Raw genomic sequence first — 21,409 nt, forward strand, 5'->3', positions numbered from 1 at the left:
TAAATTGGTCGTGACTTAACTAAAAGCACGATTTTGCTTCGAATTTAGATACAGTTTTGGATTTTTTTTTTATTCATATTTTTCTCATTTTATTCTCTCGGTAATAATAAAACCAACTACTAATCAAGGCGCCTGAGTTTGGAATAAATAGCCATTATAAGCTAATAGGAGTGCTCAACTTGTAACGCTGCGCAGACCGATCAGTGTATGACATCAAAGCACCGCGAGAGCCATTCGAAAGGCATTTCTTCAATTTCGCTCTCGCGGTACTTAATGGACGATCTCAATCCAAAAGCTGCAGCCTGCGGAGGTCGCATATGCAGGCTGCAGACGTCATCAAGTCTGTTTTTTAAGTTAACTGAGCATTACATTCGCAAGTCATAAGCATATTACAACAATTTACGATTAACTAAGAATAATAGACAACTTTATAATTGTTAATATTCTGAAATAAGACAGTCTTGATGACATATGCAGCCTAGAGATGCGACCTCCGATTGAGAAACGGCGATCGGTTGTGCAGTCGTATGATGTATGATGGTCTTTTACTGCCCCGTGTGTTCAGGTTCAGGTACTACAACAGCTGTTTATAATAACAAACTGAAGTCTCGCGAGATTGAGCGTGAAGTGAAGCCCCAACTGTGTGTGCGGTGCTGGCTGGCTGCTATATCAGTGGTTGGGTGGGGAAGTTATGGCAAATGCAAAGCTTAACGCTTCTCAAGCGGCTGTGATGTGTTATTTAACCATTTTGTTACAACTGCCCTCTATAATATCTCTGCTGGACTGTTAGGTGCTGTAGAGAAGGCAAGAAAACACGTCGGCAGGTAAAAACAACTGATTTATGGGCTCCTCAAAGGAGCTCGCGAGCGCATCCCTCAAACCGGTTTCAGGTCGCCAAAACTGGATTGAACGGCTATGCTGCTCATTTAAATATAATTTTAAAACAATTTATTGTAAAATTTGAGATGATATTCAGTCAGATGGTCATTGTTCCTTTCCTTTTTTCAATCTTGACCGTTGTAATGTTAGACAAAACATGTTGAGTAGGAACATTAGACGCTAATGTGGTAGCATTTCACGCAGCACACAGCAGTAACGTTAACGTTACTGGGAAAGTGAAAAACATTAACTTCCATAACATCATTTCGACAGCTGCTGCGATCCCTGTGTGGGCTGTTTTCTTGGACACGATTGAGATTTGTTGTTTTATAGGTTTTTTGTATTATATCCAACGTGGTATTGAGAAACATACATGCTCCATCAGCAATGGTTTCAGTGTTGAGTAATACCACCAGTAGTCATAGCATTGTCATTGTGTATTGGATTGTAAAGGTTAGCCGTTATTCTAACTAACGTCATGTAAACGCAACATTTAATGGCCTGTGTTGTGTTGAAAGTGCATAGAAGTCTGACATTTATCTCCTTTGTAAGCTGATACTATTGCTTGGCCTTGATGGCTTTTTTGGTTCTTCTCCAGTTCTCCTTTTCCATCCCGGCTGTGCTCTCTCATGTGCTTTAAAACAATGCTCTTTGTGCAAACTTTAGTTTGTGAGAGCCTGCAAGATCAACGTGTGCACTAGCATTGGTGCATATCAGCTTCCAGTAAGTGATGTTCATTTGTTTCATAGGGTTGATGGCACAAAAATCATGTCTTTTATTTGCTTTTGACTTTTAGTCATGATTGTTCATGTGAAATCTGATCTGTTTGTTTGTTTGTTTAGACTATATGTGTTGTACATCTGTTGTCATAGCAATGATGTAAGCATCCACATGATACCAGGAGGCCGTTTCTCAATCCGAAGGCTGTAGCCTCCTGAGGTTGCATATCTAGGCTGCATACGTCATCAAGGGTTATTTCAGAATATTTAAAATTATAAAGTTGTCTATTAATCTTAGCCAATCGTAAATTTTGTTAATATGCATATGTCTTGCGAATGTAATGCCCAGTTACCTAAAATAAATCAGGCTTGATGATGAATGCAGCCTGCATATGCGACCTCTAGGGTGATCAAGCAGTACTTAAGCCATCAAATATTAGATGTTTTAACTAGTGATGCACCGATGTATCGGCCGCCGATATTTATCGGCCGATTTTTGATGAATTTGAAACCATCTGCATATCGGCAATAGCGCGAGAAAGGCCGATACCGATTGTTTATTAATTAACTGCATAAAGAAATCCAATATATGTAAAAAATGAGTTAATGTTGTTAATAAAATAAATGCTGAATAGCAAAAACCACATTTGAAGGTTGTCATGCTGTCTTATTATATTTGTTTTAGCTTAATTTGTGCCTCTCTTATTATGTTGGTCAGTTGAATGTTAATTAGATCCAATCCATGTTCAGTAAAAATTATTTGATGCAGAAATAAACTAGCTAATAGACCAACTGTATAGTATTGTATACAATTGTTTAATATCGACATCGGTATCGGCCAGAAGTTGTCTGTTTAAATCTGTATCGGTATATGCCTAAAAAAAAATCCTATCGGTGCATCCCTAGTTTTAACCTCATTAAAGGATTAGTTTAACCAAAAATATATGAAGCACCTTCATTGTTTACACACCCTTGAGTCATTCGAAGCCAACATGTTTTTCTATAAGTAGATATTTCTTAAAGTACCTACTATTGTATTTTGCAAAATGTAAACAACATGAGTGGTTAAATTGTCTTTTTTTTTTAAAGAGCACCTGTTACATTGCTAAAAACAACGTTATTTGGTGAAATACAATTTGTTTGTGTGGTTTGTGGTTGAAAAACACACTGTTTTTGACATACTATAGGTTATTGTTGCTCCTCTATGCCCTGCCTCCCTGAAACGCGTTGATTTTGTACAAAGCTCATTGTTCTGAAAAGCTCAGTGTCCTCCGATTGGCCTGAATACCTCTGATGTCAGCCGGAAATGTGATGCTCTTTACCGTATTAAGAAGGTTAGCCCAAAATGCAATACTGACAAGGGTTAATATCATCTTTACTACCTTATCAATACAAGCCGAAAAAATACAAATGACCAAGCTAAATGATCAACTTTACCAGCGCAGCTTAAAACAACAAACAACAAGCGCTACTCTGCACTGCACAAAACTTGTGTTTAAAATCATGGTTTAGTCAGTCGCAAATTCTTTAAATATAAAAACATAAACTATTTACAGGCTGTGAGCCAAAAGCGGGTTGAGTTATGATAATGACCGTCGTGTCCACATCAACAGGCCGAGGAAGTAAACTGTTGCCTCAATAATAATCAATGTGTTAGACCAAAAAAGAGATTTAAGAAAACTTGCGCCATTGTTTACTTTGGGATTAGTACCTTTTGCATATCATTAACATGTACTGATACACACTTATGCTGCATTTACACCACCCGCAGTAGAGGCGGCAAGTGCGGGTGATTTACATGTTAAGTCAATGCAAAGACGCGTTTAGGCATCCTGCGGCGCAGTACACACGTTAAGCGCGGCACGGAAGGCACAGCGCGGATGGCGCGTTCTGCGCGAATTGAGTGTTGCCGCTGGAAACACGCGAGTTGAAAAATCTTAACTTCGGCAGATTTCCGCGCAGCATTAACCAATCAGGACCTTGTTGTAGTAGTGACGTGATTACAGTAACCGAGTGGAGTCTCAGCGGAGTTGCTGCTCCCATGATGCAAATTTCCGCGTGACTTTCTCGAATTTGGTGTGAAATCTGGTGTAAACGCAGCATTACACACCTAAGGAAATGTACAATCGTGAATTGGATAATAGGTGCTCTTTAAAGCAACAGTTCATCGAGACATTTAGTAAACTTTGTTTATACATTGTGGTGTATAGTTGTTCATACCACGGGGCTGTTGAATGCTTTATTCTTTTTTGTGATCAAAACTTTTATTATTTTTCAAATATTTGAATGCTTTATTCTGATTGGTTAAGAAATGTTCCACGGGTATGCATTATTTTTCAGTAAACGCACACCACCTGATCTGTTTTTAAATAACCACCAGAGCAATGTCTGTGGGTAAAGAAAAATAATTGTCTCAGGTCCGATTTGAAAATATTGCACACCGGGGGTGTAACGGCATTACCACCTTGGGTGTGCATTATTTTCGAATAATTCAACGGCCTATCATTAAAATATTCCTTATGTTTACCATGTGGAAATGGTTTAGAAAATCAGCTTGGATCAAACATGAAGGGGATCTGTGAATCTAGTCCACCCATTCATTGATAATAATGTTTTCTGACCATTTTGGAACAGATGGTTACACTGTGCCAGGAGATTGCAAAACTATGTAATGATTAATTTCAGACTGTTGGATGATTTCTTTGGCCTTGCCCTCAAATAATGCTTGATTAATATTTTACTTTGTTCCCCAATAGATTTACTCCAGTCTCCCATCATACCGGGTTTATCCAGCTCTTTACATTTTGGTGTATCAAACATTCTGAAGACATGGTGTCCAGACCTGGAGAGCTTCCAGGTAAAGAAGATAGGCCTCTTTCTTTACACTTTGCAATGCATAAAATAGAGCTGCAAGATATTTGAAATCATCGTAATATTGTAAACACTGCAATACACGTATAGCAATGGTTTGCAATAGCTGATTGCTTTTAATACTTAAAAAAGTTATGGTAGCAGAGAAACTTGTGAGACAAAGAAAGTTATGTTTTCTTTTCTTAAAAAGAGTGTGAAACATGTAGGCTGTTTTAAAATATATTTTATTATTATTCAACTTGATTTTACAAACTTAAAGCATTACTTTTATCACATATATCACATCATTTAGCAAGTTATCACATGTTGCGTTAGCCCTAGCATAAAACATGCATACCTATATTTTGAATAACTTAATCACAACTTGCCACTTTTAGTCATTTTTAAAGCCACTTTTATGCATATGTTATGTTATTTATATTTCCCTAGCTTCAACTCGCTTCCTACATGTAAATCTAGCATTGGAGACTATGCTTATTGTTGTCCCCTTAGACAAAATGTTAAATGCTCCCTCATTTGTGATTTGTTTTGGATAAAGTGACGCATCACTTTGCTCTTGTACCTCAGCTCTGGAAGCAGGTTCAGTCGTCCCTGATGGTCTCCTCGGAGGACTGTCCATCCCCGTCGGGATGACCCGCCGAGCTCTCAGCTATGACGAAAACCTTGAGCGACCTATATCTCCGCCTCCATCCGACATTAATATTAGCAACCTTTGGAAGCGACCTGTTATTCCTGAGAGGAAATTTGCACGACTAGCTGAGGTGTGCGTTTCATTGGTTTTCCTGATTTAAATGTGAGGTTTTTTATGTAGCTATGTCTGAAACCGAAGTGATCCACTTCATTGCCCAGTCAGTCAATAGCTTAACACGGCATGTTTGTATGAAGTCATCTCTTAGGGAAATGTATTTATTTATTTATTTCTCCTGGGAAAGCAGTTTTTTCTTCTCTAAACAGTCAAACCTCACTTATAGGATTGCGTGATGTTAAAGCAAAGAATACATTTATACCAGACCAGATAAAGCCATCTTAGTAGATGTAACTTTAGATTTTGTAGACATACTAATTAATCTTCTGGTTTCTCCTCTTGTATATGTTTAGGAAGAGGAGTCGGATGGAGGAGCAAAACAAAGTGCAACCTTAGAATCCTCCAAACCCCAACTCCCTGTGGTGAAAGCAAAAGCCTCGTCTGTCATGAACTCCCTCATCATCAGTAAGAACTTCACAGACTGTATTTGACCGTGTTATTCTGCTGTGAAACTGTTATCTTAATTTGACTTTTTGCTTTGTGTTACAGAACAGACCCAGGAGAGCATGCACAAGTTCGAAAAGCAGGCAGGACTTACCGATACGGGCTACACCCCGCACAAAGGCCTGACTGCCGAAGAGACCCGCTATCATCGTCTGGCAGAGTCCATGCATGTAGGCAGACACCCTCAGTACATCTTAAATCCCTTCCAGCAAGAAGTTCTTCACATCTGCTACATTAAAGCTTTATTTATCGCACAAATATAATCAAATTTAAGTCCTACAATGGAGAGAGTCTTTAAAAAGAATATCACACGAGCAGAGGGGGCAGTAAATATTATGATAGATATATTAACTAAACTCTGAACTGTCTGAAAAAAACAAAAAGCCCACATAAAACCAGAATTTTTACAGATCCAAACCCTAATTATTTGATCAGTTTCAAGTAGGGATGCACATTTTATCCATTATGGGACAGCCGATAATCAGGGCAGATTATATCCTGGCAATCAAAAGGAGCAGAAAAGCGCATCATAGCTAGGATTTCATGACATAATACTTTGAAACAAGTAAAAAGAAAAACTGACAGTAGATATAATTCCAAGTAATCAAATATTAGTATCATCACAGAAATGTTTCATCAGTGAATCACTACTTTTAAAGCAATGTGTTTCATACAGAACCATCCCTTCTGAATTCAGTTTTGACATAAAGGATTAGACACGTCCTACGTTGCGTCAAATGGGTTGGCAACCATTTATGTCTTTTCTTTCAACATATTTTCAGCTGCCTAATTCTATAGATCAGTTTTTCATCTCTCTCTCTCTCTCCACACTGCCAGCTTTCTCGCTCTCCTAGAAAAAAAATTCACTTACTGTGGTCATCAGTTTTCATGTTAGTCTTAAATATTTACATTACATGTAAATACTACATTTTAAATAAATTAAATTCTTTGAAAGCTGTTTATAGTCTCAGTCTTTTGAATCACGTGTTTACTATAGAAACTTCAGATGCAAAGCGTGGATGCCAGGGAGGATAAACAGCCGTCTTCCGGTCAGTCAACACCCGCCGGGACCCCACAGTCATCACCCAAACAGAGACGCAAGTACGAGTTGAGAGCGATAGACCTGCTTGACAATGACATTTGTTATCCATGTATCATTTGTGTGGTCTAAAAATTAATGTTTGTGTGTTTGGCAGGGGCTGGTTCAACAGTCAGGGCTCTACCGCATCCCTCACAAGCTCTGAGATGAGTACCAGCTCTAGCTCCAGTATAGATCTGCCTACAGGTGAGGGAGCCGTGGAGCGCTGGAGCTTTTTTGGACCTCGACCTCAAGTCGGCAAATCTACCACTGACCCAGGTACAGATCCAGCCCCAACAGGTAAACCTGCATGTTCCCACAAAATGGACTAAATTAACGAAAAATTTTGATTGAATCAATTTTTACAGCACTGAATCAAAAGTAAGCAGCATGATTTGTTCAAATAATGTTCTTTAAGAGTAGGTTTTGGTATTTAATATGGATGACTTGATAGTAGGCTGGCACATTCCTCTCCACCTACAAATGTTACATTTTGGAAAGGAAAGCTGTGTTGTTTCTTGACTAATTTAATCAAGTATTATTATTATTAATAAATGTATCTTTGTTTAGCATCATTTACAAAACAAATCTCTCTCTTGTGTAAAGTGGTCACGATTTCAATTTTAAATCAAAATCGATCGAAATTAAGTCACAACCTCGAACTTCGAAATAAAAAATGGGATTGTCAATGCTGCCACGCCCCCATGTCACGTCTGGTCGGCTTGCCAAGCGGGGAAAAAAACTCTCAGAGGTGTCTTTAAAAACATCGGTCCAGCGGAACACAATTTATATTTTGAACACGAGGGATGTATTTCTACAACTCCTTGAAATGCATATCATAAACAGGATTATTTACTACCTAGTGATCTGACTTTGGATAGAGCGCAGCTCTCTGGACGTAAGTTAAGCGAGAGTGAGAGAGGATTTTTGTGCAGTGGGTTATATTTGAAACAAAAGGGATAGTTTGCCACAGCTTGCATGAAACGCATAAAACGAAACAAATACATAAGGATTACTAATTTAGTTTATCTTTAGACTTCGGACAAAAGAAGTGCAGCTGCTTATGACGCGCTGGATTTATTTCAGATGCTAGGAGTCCAAAACGCGCACATGAAGTCACTTTACAAGCTCTCTCACGTAAAGTGAAGCCCACAAGCATGCAATGTGCATGATAATGTGAAACGTCTCGGTTACGGATGTAACCCTCGTTCCCTGAAGGAGGGAACGGAGACGTCACGTCGTGACCGACGAATTGGGAACTCGCTTAGAGAGACCAATCTGCTTCGAATACTACTAAAACGCCAATGAACTTGGCATTGAGATATTTGCATAATGCTGGCGCCGCCCCGCCAGGTGCGTATATAAGCAGCAGGTGCAAATAGGGAAATTAGCTTCTTATTCGCTGAGAAAGCCGGAAAGTGTGACCGGCCGTAACAGCAGGTGGCAGCACCTGTGGCGACGGGACGTGACGTCTCCGTTCCCTCCTTCAGGGAACGAGGGTTACATCCGTAACCGAGACGTTCCCTTTCAGTCGGTCACTACGACGTCACGTCGTGACCGACGAATTGGGAATCCCTATCAAAACGCCACTAGGGGCTGACCTCTTCCAGTGTCTGCGTAAAGCCCTCCGGTTCCACTTAAGGATAAGGAGAATTAGGTTTTAAGGCAGAAGGCCGGGCACTAGATGTTCCTTTAACCCCACAGAAGTGCCAGCGACTGGGAAGCGCCCTACCTGAGCGGGATAGGAACGCTGCGGAAGCCACCGCCCCTCTTAAGGGCTAATGGTGGGCGAAAGTCAACCGTAGTTGAGGTAAAATGACAGCCGTGGCTGTGTAAGCAAAGCAGTGCTCTGCTAAGGGAAACGTGGGCTAGTAGGATTAACCCCACGGAAAAATACTCACAAAGGAACCCGGTGGGACACAATGTGGAGCCCGAGCCAACACGTAGGTTCGCGAGGATGCAGCTAGTGAAGGCTGACAGCCAATGCTCCGCAACAAAGGCTGCCAAGGCAGCGGAGGAAGAGCAATTCAAACCATTACGCATTTTTGCTCTGAAGGCCTTCCATACTGACACAGTTATGAAGCATCAGTTGGAGGCTGCAAGCCGACCTGCGAGTCTGCTCTCCGTGCCCTCCCTGGTGAGGAAAGAACACGAGAGGATACAGGCTCGATACGAACACTGTAAATCTAATGAACGTATTAGGTGTCGCCCAACCAGCAGCTCTACAGATGTCTGTTAGCGAGGAACCACGAGCTAGAGCCCAAGATGAGGCAACGCTCCGTGTGGAGTGCGCTCTCAAATTAAAGGGGCAAGGAATACCCTGAAGATTATAAGCCAGGGCGATAGTATCAACTATCCAATGAGACATCCTCTGCTTAGTGACAGCTTTCCCTTTCTGCTGGCCACCATAACAAACAAAGAGCTGGTCTGAGGTCCTGAGGCTTTGCGTGCGATCCACGTGGAGTCGCAGTGCGCGTACGGGGCACAACAAAGCCATGGTTGGGTCTGCGTCCTCCGGGGGCAGCGCTTGCAAGCTCACCACCTTATCTCTGAAAGGAGTGGTGGGAACTTTGGGCACGTAGCCTGGTCTGGGCCTCAATGTTACACTCGAGGCAGCAGGACCAAACTGAAGGCACGAATCGTCAACAGAGAATGCATATAAATCCCCTACTCTCTTCACTGAGGCCAAAGCTAGCAGGGTCAGAGCTTTCATTGATAAAAGCTTCAGACTCGCAGACTGCAAAGGCTCGAACGGGGGGGCCTGAAGGGCTTTCAGCACCATGGACAGGTCCCAAGGAGGAATAGAAGGAGGGCGCGAGGGGTTTAGCCTGCGAGCGCCTCTTATAGTGTAATAACCAAATCATGCTGGCCAACTGATCTGCCGTTGATAAGTGAGTGAGTGACGAGCAGAAATAGCGGCGATATCAACTTTAATGGCGAAGGGACAGCCTACCATCTAACCTATGTTGAAGATATAAAGCACAATGTTAATGGGGCATTCTCTGGGGTCCTCGCATTGCAAAGAGCACCGGGTGACGAAAAAGGTTTCATTAAGCGCGTAAGCCCGTCTTGTGGACGGTGCTCGAACCGCGTCGATGGTGTTAGATACCGTTTGCGATAAATCACCTAAACCTTGCGCGCGCTCAACGACCATACATGGAGATCCCACGGGTCGGGGCGCGAGTGCCAATGTGCCCCTTCCTAAGAAAGAAAGTCCTTCCTCAGGGGAATCCGCCAGGGAGGGCTGTCGCGAGGAGCATTAAATATGAAAAACCAATTCCCAGTCGTCCAGTACGGACGATTAATAAAAGGCTCTCCTCGTCCTGCCTGACTCTGCACAGTGTCTGTGCGATTAAGCTCACTGGAAGGAATGCGTATTTGCGCATCCCCCGAGGCCAGCTGTGTGCCAACGCATCCACGCCGAGGCTGCCCTCGGTTAGTGAATAAAATAGGCGACAGTGGGTATCGTCCGGCGACGCAAACAGATCTATCTACGCACAACCGAACTTCTTCCAAATTAGCTGGACCGTCTGGGGGTGGAGTCGCCATTCGCCGGGGCGCGCAGCTCGAGAAGCGCGTCCGCTGCTGTATTGAGCGAGCCCGGAATGTGAATGGCACGAAGGGACCTCAGATGCTTCTGACTCCAAAGGAGGAGATGACGAGCGAGATGCGACAGGTGACGAGAGCGCAAAACCGCCTTAACGGTAAATAACGCAACAGTCGCAATGTTATTGGTGTCGGCTAATACATCCTTCCCTCGCATCTCCAAAGCGGAGCGTACAAGTCCCAGATATACAGCGCACCGCTCGCGGCAGTTGGGGTGCTATGCACACCCCTGAGACTGCAAGCCCGTCATACGTGGCGATCATCCCGTGCTAAGGGCATACATGCTACAGAATGCCAGGAGACCTTTCAGGGGCGCATTGTCTATCGGCAATGCCGGGTCTACCACGGGGAAGTTGGAATGACACGCAGGTGTAATGTTTACACGGTGTATGCCGGTGCGCCACGCTCTCCTCGAGACTCGATCGTAAGCCAACGCTGAAGCGGTCTCATATGAAGCAGCTCGGGCGGTGTCACAACCGCAGCATGCTGTCATATGTCCAGGAGCTTCTGAAATTGTTTCAGAGGGACCGCGTACTTCCCTCGAATTAAACCGAGGCAAGTCAGAACTGACTGGTTGCGCGCTCTTGTAAAACACGCCCTTTAGTCGATCGAGTCTAGTTTCCATACTGAGAAAAAGGATCCTCTGCACGGGGCAAAGTTGCTCTTTCCCAGTCGACCTGAAGACTTAAACGAGCGAGATGCCAAAGCATTAACTCTCTGTGTTCGCGCACGTCTGCCAAGAACGGGCTATTATAAGTCGACGTAGAAAAAAGCAGAATGCGAACAACGCTCTCTCTCTGACATTTTAATGCCGTGACTAGCACATGGAGACACGGAGAGAGAGAGACAGCTCGAATGGTGTACTTCGTATTAATATGCCCACCCCACGACGCAGAGCGAAAAACGGTCTAAAGCGAGGGGAGATGGACACATAAAGTACACGTCTACAGGTCTAAGGCTGCAAACCGATCTGAATATTGAAATACGAGCCTCGGCGTTATCATCCAAAAAGAACACCTTCGTAGAGCCGGTGCGTAAATCAAATCGATCGTAACCCGCCGCGTATTTTGGGTACTATGAGATAAAGGCTGGAAAACCCTATCATCATCATCATCTCGGTAAGAGGGACCGGCTCGAACATCCTTCGCCAACAGGATATCGACTTTTGCACGCAGTACATGTGCATCGGACTCTTTCACTACAGTGAAACGAAAGCCCGAAATTTTGGGGTGTGCCGGATTCGTGACCGAGGCGGATCGTGCGTAAAACCCAACGAAACGGGCTGGGAACTGAAGCCAAGCACCCAGGCACCGTACGAGGAGAAATAACGACACTACCGAAGTACCCGCGGTGGGGCAGCGAAGCGAGACAGGTGGGACTGCCGGTGCGTCTGCTGTGACAGCATAAGCATCTACAGTATGTGTGTGTGACACTGACCTGAGCCCGCTGAGGGTGACGGTCGTCTGGTCTCCTCAGCGGAGAGCACAGACTCCGAAGAGGGTGCTGGTGGTCCCGTCTCCTCAGCGGAGAGCTGGAACTCCTCAGGACACCCGCTGGCGATAGAGGAGAGGGAGGAAGAGCACGTAAATGCCCGCTCACATCTCTCTCGATCCTCTGGAGACCTGGAGAAGGAATAGGAATGCACTCTTTTTGTGGTTTTGTGGGTGCCGGCTGAGAAGCCGGCGGAACAGAACAAAACGAAACCAAAGATTCTCCACCCGGCCCTCTACCGGTGGAGGGAGCGATGCCATCACCGTCTCCCGTAGAGTGATCCCATCCGTATCCAGGTCGCCCGTCTCAGGGCCGCTTCGATTTCCGTTTACCACGGGAAGCGGGTGGGGCGGGCGGGGCGGGCTGCCGACGGCTGTTCCCCCTCCGTGGCCTGGAAGATGTTCTAGTGGGGGGGGTGGAGGCAGCCGCCGCAGGGCGCCCTCGGCGAGGAGCAGACGGGGCCGCCGGCGCTGGAGGGCCGCCGGGGCATGATCTGAGCGATCGCCTCCGTCTGCTTCTGGGCGGCGGAGAACTGCTGGGCAAAAGACTCCACCGACTCACCGAAGAGACCAGCCTGGGACACGGGAGCGTCTAAGAAGCTGTTCTTCTCCGCATCCGACATGTCCGCCAGACATAGCCATAAGTGGCGTTCCTGGACCACCATCGTGGACATGGCACGACCAATCGCCTGCGCTGTCACCTTCGTAGCGCGAAGAGCCAGATCAGTGGCAGCCCGGAGCTCCGAAAGGACAGGCGAGTCGTGTCCTCCCTCGTGCAGATCCCTCAAGGCCTTCGCTTGATGAACCTGCAGCAACGCCATTGCGTGCAGGGCTGAAGCCGCCTCTCCACATGCCTGGTGGGCAGCGCCCGTTAAACCGGAGGACTGTCTGCAGGCACGAGAGGGGAGGGTTGGGCGGTCCTTCCAAGAGGGAGCGTGTGCCGGACACAGTTGCATCGCGACAGCACGCTCCACGGGAGGGATCCCCGTATAACCCTTAGCGGCTCCGCTGGTGAGGGAGGTGAGGGGGGAGGGCTGAAACGGCCGTAATCTCGTGGAAAACGGCGACTTCCAGGTTCTAGTCAGCTCCTCGTGCACCTCGGGGAAGAAAGGCACCGGTGGAGAGGGTTGTGAAACCCGGGCAGCTCCAAAGAACCAATCATCCAGGCGGGACGGTTCGGGCTGAGGGGGGGGAACCCACTCTAACCCTACAGTCTCCGCCGCTCGAGCGAGCACGGCCACCATCTCTGGATCGAACTCCGGCGTCCCAACCCGACCAAAGGGAGGAAGGGCGTCGGGGTCCACGTCAGGGGGAGGAGGCCCACCCTCGGATGCTGCGGCGTCGGTGGACCCGGAGGGCGGCACGATGGATTCTAGAGACATCGTAGAACACGACGCTGAAGTCTCCATCGGCACATCAACCGGCTGTGGATGAGGAGGCTGGGAGCCTGAGGACGAATCCCCCGCTCGGCTCAGCACAGTGATGCGCAGGTCGTCCTTTGAGAGCTTCACAGCCGCACCGTGGCGGCGTTCAGCACTCGCATGACGAGGGTTGCGCTTTTCCCGGAGGAAAGACAACCGTCTGCGCAAATCCACAAGGGACATGCTCTCGCAGTGAGAACACTTACCCCCAGCGAACGCTGCCTCTGCGTGCTCGATGCCCAAACACGAAAGACAACGCTCGTGACCGTCCTTCGGACCCATGTATTTGCCGCACCCAAGATCGCACGGACGAAAAGCCATCCTGAAAAGGACGCTGATGTCCGGATATACGAGAGAGTGGCTGCCTTTAACAAGGCACAAAGCTCTCTCGTATCACTCTTTTAGGGAAATTCACTCAGATGCTTAGTTGATGAGCGCACAGGGAAAGGCAACGCACACACTAAACTCAAAAACAACAAACAGATGTAGAGCCGTGGAATAAGCGAAGCGTCCGCTGTGGTACTGCTAGTACAACCAACTTCAGCAATCAGATCCCAACAGAGTAGAGTAGCTTCTCAGTAGCAGATACTGCAGGCTTTCGAAGCGAATAAAAGCTAATTTCCCTATTTGCACCTGCTGCTTATATACGCACCTGGCGGGGCGGCGCCAGCATTATGCAAATATCTCAATGCCAAGTTCATTGGCGTTTTAGTAGTATTCGAAGCAGATTGGTCTCTCTAAGCGAGTTCCCAATTCGTCGGTCACGACGTGACGTCGTAGTGACCGACTGAAAGGGAACTATAATAGTAATAATAATAAATAATACTGGAATTTTTTTAAAATCGAGAATCGATCGTGACCTTAGAATCGAAAATGTAATCGAATCGAGGATTTGGAGAATCGTGACACCCCTACTCTTGTGGCTTATTGCCTTGGAGAAGTAAAGCACTTAAGATACCAGCGCATACTTTACATCATTATTTGGCCCCGCCAGCGCCTCATGTTTATCCAAGGACTTTTATCTATATTTACTAACCATTGCAGAGACCAGATCTCTTCTGTTGACCGAAACAAGGTCCAGTGCAGTGTAACAATATAAAGCTCTTCAAAGGTTGCTCGAAAATACAACAGATGTTGCGCTGCCCCCTTCTCCAAACATCATAGTGCGAACACACTCCAGCTGACAGGGATGTGATTTTTCGTATAAATACGGATTTCCGTATTTTCTGACCTTGGTGGGATGACTTGTCTAAATCAAATATGTGCATATATATATATCGAGAGGCAGGTGACATCAAAGTACCACGAGAGTGATTCAAGAAATCATAAGGAGTCTGTTTTCGAATTACTCTCACACTACTTTAATGTCAGACGTCTTTCCTGAGTTTTCTGTCATTGCGTATGATTGTTGAGGATGTGCAGAGCGACTACATTCGGGACGTAAAGTCATCAGTCGAGTATAAGAGACAAAACGCTGTAAACCTTTATAACTTCATAAATTCTTGACTTAATTTCTTCTCACCTCATCGTCTTTACTCGTCAAGAGGTGCTTGGCGCTTTCGTGAGGCCAAAAGTTAGGAGACCACGCAAGTTATGTTTTTTAAGTCTTGCAAATGTTTACAATGAAGCGATTTTAGACTATTTGAGCCACAAAGATGCTAACGTGAGCTGTTTTCTGTGCGCTTACGGGTGATTCTCATGAAATCCAGAATTAGGTGCTGTCCAGCATTAGAATTTTTAAAAAGCCCTTGAAGCCAATTTTATTTGCACATATAAGATAAAGGTCTGAAGTTACTTTAACCATTATTTTTAGAGGATTTAAAAAATATTTCCTATAAAATTATTTAAATTTTTTTAGATTATCATTACCAAAAATGATCATTACCGCAACATGATATTACATTAAATATATGCATTTACAAACTCATGTTTCGGTAAAGAGAACTAAAAAGTTGTCTAGGTACTATGACAAACAAAATTTTAACTTTTATCTGGAGAGAGAAAATAAGAACTGCTTACCTGCTAGCCATCTTGAGTGTCACAGTCAATTATGTCCCATACAACAAATTTTTTTTTTTTTTGAAAATGTTAGTTCCTTGAGGACTTAAACAATGATTGAAAATTGTTGCGGAGGATGAGAAAATTGGTCTTGGACACATTTATATTCCTTATTATTGTCTCTACATTTACCAATGATCACCAAATACCACATGTTCCTTTACTGTAAATGCTTATAGTATAACATGCAGTCATGCATTGAAGCTTTTTATTTTTTAGATTTTTTTATTATACATTTTCCATGTCAAAGAACCCAAATCAATTCATGGACACGTTGTGGTAATGAAAATGTATAATGTGGAAAAAACAACAAAATTTGTTTGTATGATTGTCATTTGAAATCATGTGCAAAATAGTATGTGAAGAGATGTTGGTAACTATATTCTTCTTATTTTGATAGCATTTACTTTTTTTATCAAAATGTTTCATGACACCTCATAAGTCTTTTTTCACGAGAATCACCCATATATGACACAAACTCAAAATGCATGCACGCAGAGGTGCGTTTCAAAAAGCACGCAAACACAGAATTTCTTTGCGCTTGACAGGAGATATACACACAAAATTATCTCATAATACCACAGTCTTGGCAAGTATTCTCATAAAAAAACAGTTGTTTGTTATAAGTGAGCAGTTCAGAAAGAAATTAGATGTGCAGGGTATGGATTTGTGCTTATTTGGTCTTAAAGGGACAGTACCCCTTATAATATATACTTATGTATGTGTCATAATGTTAATCAAACTACAGAAGACAAAATGAAAATCACTTTTATAGCTTTAAAAAGGTTAATTGTATTTAATTTATACAATGAAAGCAGTTTTATTATTCATTTGATTTTATTTCTGTATCTAATTACAACTGTACAACTTTACTTTATTTGTAACTTTGTTCTTTTCTATTTTTTTTATATGCTTGATTTGATCTTATTTTATTTTCCCCATTACTTTTTTTTTTAACCCGTGACTCAAAAACCACAATGTAATTAATTTAACCAGTACTATATTGAGATTACATGTAAACATTGAGGTCCACCCTATTCCAAAATTACAATTTCTGGCCTTGCCACTGATGTACAGTTTAGTGCATGTTGGGTTCCTTCCTTCCTTTTTTGTCCTTGGCCAATCACATGCCTGAGCTAAATGTCGTCCCTCTGCGTTCCACAGGAGGTTTTGCTCTGCAGTCTTATAAGGGAGCTCAGAAACCAACCCCAATGGAAGTGATGAAGGCCCAGGCCACCCGCTTGGCCGAGGACCCCACCAACTTTATACCTCCCCCCAAGATGGAGATCCCTACCGTGGAGGGAAAGAGGCCGATGGCCCGACCACACAAACTCAAACACAGAGACATGAACGTGCTTACGCCATCAGGATTCTAAGAACCACTTCCTGTTACTTCCTCGGATCGTACACATTGTGAACCAACCTGTAGCTGGTCTACCCCTGTGTTCCCCTGTGCTGTCTTGCTGTTCGGTTAATGCTCACATAATGCTTACAGCATCACTGTGTTGGTGTCTAATGTCGATAGGGTTAGCTTTCGAAAGATGTCTTGTGTGAATGATCACCTTTTTCGGTGCCAGTCTTTGCTTTGCATTTTAATTCATCCAAAAAATGGCTACTGTAAAGAGATATTTCAACAATAAAGTAAATATCATTTGGGCATCTTAATGCAGCACCGACAGAAATACAACATCAAAGTACTGCGGGAGCGATTTAAAAGCATATGTAGGTGTCTTCCTTCACTGTACTTTGATGTAATGACGCCTGTCAGTCTAGGCGGTGCGCAATGAGATTAAAAGCACCTATTGTTTTAAACCCATATGACTTGATGTGTTTCGTGGAATACTATCAAGCAAAATCGTAGTGTTAAGTTTCATTTTTCTGGATAAAGAAGCAACCTGAACGTTCCTCATTCTTCAGATATCTTTTCATTTTCCACAGAGATAAGACAATGGGTTTGGAATGAGATTACAGAATTTCCTGTTGTGAATAATCTCTGTACGTGAGCATGTGGGTTTGTGCGTTACTATGATGTAAATATTCATTAGCTTACTTTAACACTGACCAATCAAATGCATAAAGTTTTAATGTGCAGAATGAGATAGCCACACGTTAAACTTGAGATTTTGTTTTTGTCTCCCTACGGCAATTGTCAAATGCTATTGTAATTTTTCTGTATAACATCAGTACACAACGGCTTCGGTGGTAACTTAATTCTTTAAGTCTTTACTGTTACGTATCGTGATCTGTGACATTTTAAGCATCATTTTGATGCGGTTGTGACAAGGACGGTCTAACAAATGATGAGGCGCTAAAATGACTGAAGGCTAAAACATGTTTTGGCTGAGATTTAATTTAATGCAGCAGCTCTCCAGAGAGGATGTTATATTTTTTTTACAAGTTAAATGTTTTGTTTCAATTTCTCAGAAGATCGAATGTAGTAATTTTGGTCTTGTAAACTGTTAATACATTGATAAATAAATATAAACAAATGTCATGTTGCTCTTGAGGTTTGTTTTTCCATAAATTCCCTGTGGTGGTGCATTTCCTATATGTCGTGGCATAAGACAATAAATTATTAAATTTGATCAAATTTAAAAAACTTTATTGTCTATCCCCCCAAAAGTGACAAGAGGCTCAACAAACAATATACAACAGACAAAATACACAATTTACAAAGAAAACATTTCTATTATAAAAATAAAGTTATTAAGCTATTTTCTTTGTATCGTCTGCCAGACGGAAGTAAATCAAATGAGCTATACAGAGGATGGGCAGAGTCTGTCACAATAGCAGATGCTTTCCTTTTTACTGCCACAATGTAAAGATCAGACAGGGTTACCAGTTTCTCTCCAATAATTTTACCAGCTATATTTATAATCCTTCGAAGTCTATTTTTACATTTAACAGCGATGTTGAACAATGTTGAAAGTAAGCACAGATTCGATAACGGATTTATACACCACCACCAGAATATCTTTTTCAACATTAAAGGTCTTCAATTTCCTCAATAAGCTTATATCAAATTAATATAGGCACCAGTGTTGTAGTACTCGAGACTCGGTCTCGATTATGTTTTAATGGTCTTGTCATGGACTCGTGAGCATTTTAACTCTGTCTCGACTCGTACTCGAATACATTTGGAATCGGACTTATTCTTGAGTCCCTTTTAAAATGTATATTACTGTTTCTTTAAACTAATGTAAGATTGACACAAACAGTCATTGGTGATTTTTTTTGCACACGTCAGACATGAGGTTTTTTTTGCACTGGCATGACATTTACCTCATGGCTTTGCAATAAAACGCACCGTCCAGTCAGATTTAAGCATTAGATAAGCCGATGTTACCCAAAATGATAAGACGGTGGCGCTAAAACAGTGGCACTACACATAATTCCAACACTAAACGAGTCAACACAATATTGTACATTTAGTCTAGATATATTTCTGTATTATTTATATTTTATTCTGGATTTATATCTTCGAAGAGAAATTATTATGTGGTTTGTGATAATTATTTACACAATACCATAATAACATTTATTTATTAATTAAATTTTCAAATATACAGCCACCATGCCAGAATTAGATTTATTGTTTTTTTCAATGTTAGTGATCATATATAATTGTTTCTCATTCTCTTTAATAAAATACATCCAGAAAATACCGGAAATGTGTATATAGTATTAAAAACTGTATAAAATACTATAGTGTCAAGTTTTTAGGGTTAACTCCCACTTGAGCAATAGCAGGAAACTGCAGGATCTCTTAAACCTAAATAAAATATAATTTAATCCTAATTTTAAATAATTGAGTCTTTTTACTTCATTCTGCTCAAAAACACTCAAGATGTGTTTAGTGATAAGAGAGGTCATTGATGCCTAAAGAAGACATTTAATCCTGAAAATTTAATTTTTTAATAAATGTATTTCCTATATTTTCCAATTTGTATCTTAATAAAAAAGATTGAAAATTAAACATGGATGGACATTAAAACTTCTAAAACAACCATTCTGGTGGTGGTGGTGGCCTAAGACTTTTGCACAGTACTGTCGCGTATAAGCAATTATCTTTAACTAAATTATTTTGTTTCATAAATAATACATTTATTTTGTAAATTGGTATCATTTGGTTTGTGTTACAGTGGACCTGTGTATATTGTAGGTCCTAATATTATAGAGTGGATTTCAAAATCAGTAAATTGAGGGTGACTTTGACATTTTTAACAAAACATGAATTGAGTGAGATCAGAAATGCCATAGCACAGACTATGACCTCGGTCTTGACTCGGACTCGACCATCTCTGGTCTCGGTCTTGACTCGGACTCAACCTTCTCTGGACTCGGTCTTGACTCGGACTCGATTTTCTCTGGTCTCGGTCTTGACTCGGACTCGATTTTCTCTGGTCTCGGTCTTGACTCGGACTCGACCATCTCTGGTCTCGGTCTTGACTCGGACTCGACCTTCTCTGGTCTCGGTCTTGACTCTGACTCAACCCTCTCTGGACTGGGTCGGCCTCAAATTAGCTGGTCTCGAATACAACACTGACAGGCACACATAGTATAAACCAGTGGTCACCAACCCTGTTCATGAAGATCTATCCTCAGGGGTCTTCAACATTTTTGTGAGCAAGTGCTACCAGAATGGATAAAATAATCTGAAGGGCTACTTTTTTTTTAATCTACTCAAAACATTTTTTTTTTACTTTTGTTGATTTTATTAAATGTTCATCATTTATCCATTATTGTTTAAAATGAAAACATGCATAAATAAAGGCTATTAATATAATGTGCTTTGGCAGTGACTTATTGTGTGTGCAACCTGGTGCCCGTGGGCACCATGTTTGATACCCAACCCTGCTTCACCACACCTGCCTCAATTTCTTAGGTAGCCATGAAAAGCTTGATTAACAGGTCCAGGTGTGTTTAATGTGAGGAAGGAAAGTAAATCTTAAGGAACAGGGTTGCTGTAAACTAATGTGCATAAATCTATGGGCATATCTGCTTAAATCTGTTCTGTAATGAGAACCTGTAGTTCTTCCACACAAAAAAACACAAAAAGGAAGGATAAGGAAAATAATGCTCTCGTCTTATAAGATTAATCTGTTCCCATAAAAAGCTCTTACTTGGTTTTATATTTCTTTTCCTCTGACCCCAGAACACTTTTTCCTTCTGTCTCCACCTCTTGTAGTATAATAATCATCCACATGGAGGCAGTGGCTTCCCAAGTTGTTTTTCAGGTATAACCACACATCTCACAGTATACTATCATGGAAATAAAATGTTGGGTGCAGTATGATCAAGACTACCCGTGCACTAAATATTTTATCATTCTTCACGAGAAACAAAACAAAAACCAAATTCTTACACATCCGTTTATACAGAATAGCACATCACAGAAACATTACGCAACAACTTTTGCTTCAGCCTTCCTTGGCAGTCTCATCGCATCAGATGCTGCCATAGTAAACATGCTTTCCTGGAAGTCTAACCTCCTCCACCCAACAGCTTTCTCTCTCGCTCTCTTTTTCTCCGTGTGTCTGGTCTGTCTAACACACACACCTTCTTCCAAAGGCCCTCCATGACGTTGTACTTTAACACGCTGACACACTGTAGGTCCTTCCTACGTTTGGCGGACCCACTGGGATGTCTGGATTTAATATGTAGCCCGGCGGTCCACCCAGCTCTGTGAGCGTGAGGGGATCTGTTGTTGTACATGAGTCACTGTGATAGTTATGAGATCACAGTCTGACCACAGTTTACAGACGTGGGTTCGGGGAGGCTCGCACATTGGTTTGTTGTGTTTGTGTAAAGTTTGTCAGTGGGGAGTGTACTGCTGATGTTACTCATAAAACAACAGTCTCTTGTGCTGCTTCAAATGATGGTTAAAATCACTTTATTAGCAATGTTTATTGTCTTAACGTTTTTATTTGTTATTATGCTATTTAGATTTGTCCATAAGCGTTATTGTATATTTCCTGCACTGCAGCCTTAACATTTTCAGGTGAATCAACTTTTGAAGATTTACAAGTCATATTATT

The 21,409-nt window shown here is 42.5% G+C and overlaps 1 protein-coding gene across 3 annotated transcripts; it reads left to right on the top strand.

Moving 5' to 3' along the window:
• Positions 1-634: 634 nt before the first annotated feature.
• On the top strand, positions 635-17,865 carry kiaa1191 (KIAA1191 ortholog). Of its 3 annotated transcripts, none has more exons than XM_065287518.1 (9): positions 635-824; positions 1,478-1,602; positions 4,355-4,455; positions 5,037-5,230; positions 5,568-5,679; positions 5,764-5,888; positions 6,716-6,819; positions 6,915-7,096; positions 16,536-17,865. In XM_065287518.1, the coding sequence occupies exons 3-9, from the start codon at positions 4,428-4,430 to the stop codon at positions 16,745-16,747; spliced, it is 957 nt and encodes a 318-aa protein (XP_065143590.1). In that variant the 5' UTR covers positions 635-824; positions 1,478-1,602; positions 4,355-4,427; the 3' UTR covers positions 16,748-17,865. The 3 variants fall into 3 exon arrangements, with proteins under 3 accessions (XP_065143590.1, XP_065143592.1, XP_065143591.1); XM_065287520.1 differs by having other exon boundaries at positions 6,915-7,075; XM_065287519.1 differs by lacking the exon at positions 1,478-1,602.
• The last annotated feature ends 3,544 nt before the right edge of the window (positions 17,866-21,409 follow it).

Source organism: Paramisgurnus dabryanus, chromosome 18 (assembly GCF_030506205.2).
Source record: "Paramisgurnus dabryanus chromosome 18, PD_genome_1.1, whole genome shotgun sequence".
NCBI lineage: Eukaryota > Metazoa > Chordata > Actinopteri > Cypriniformes > Cobitidae > Paramisgurnus > Paramisgurnus dabryanus.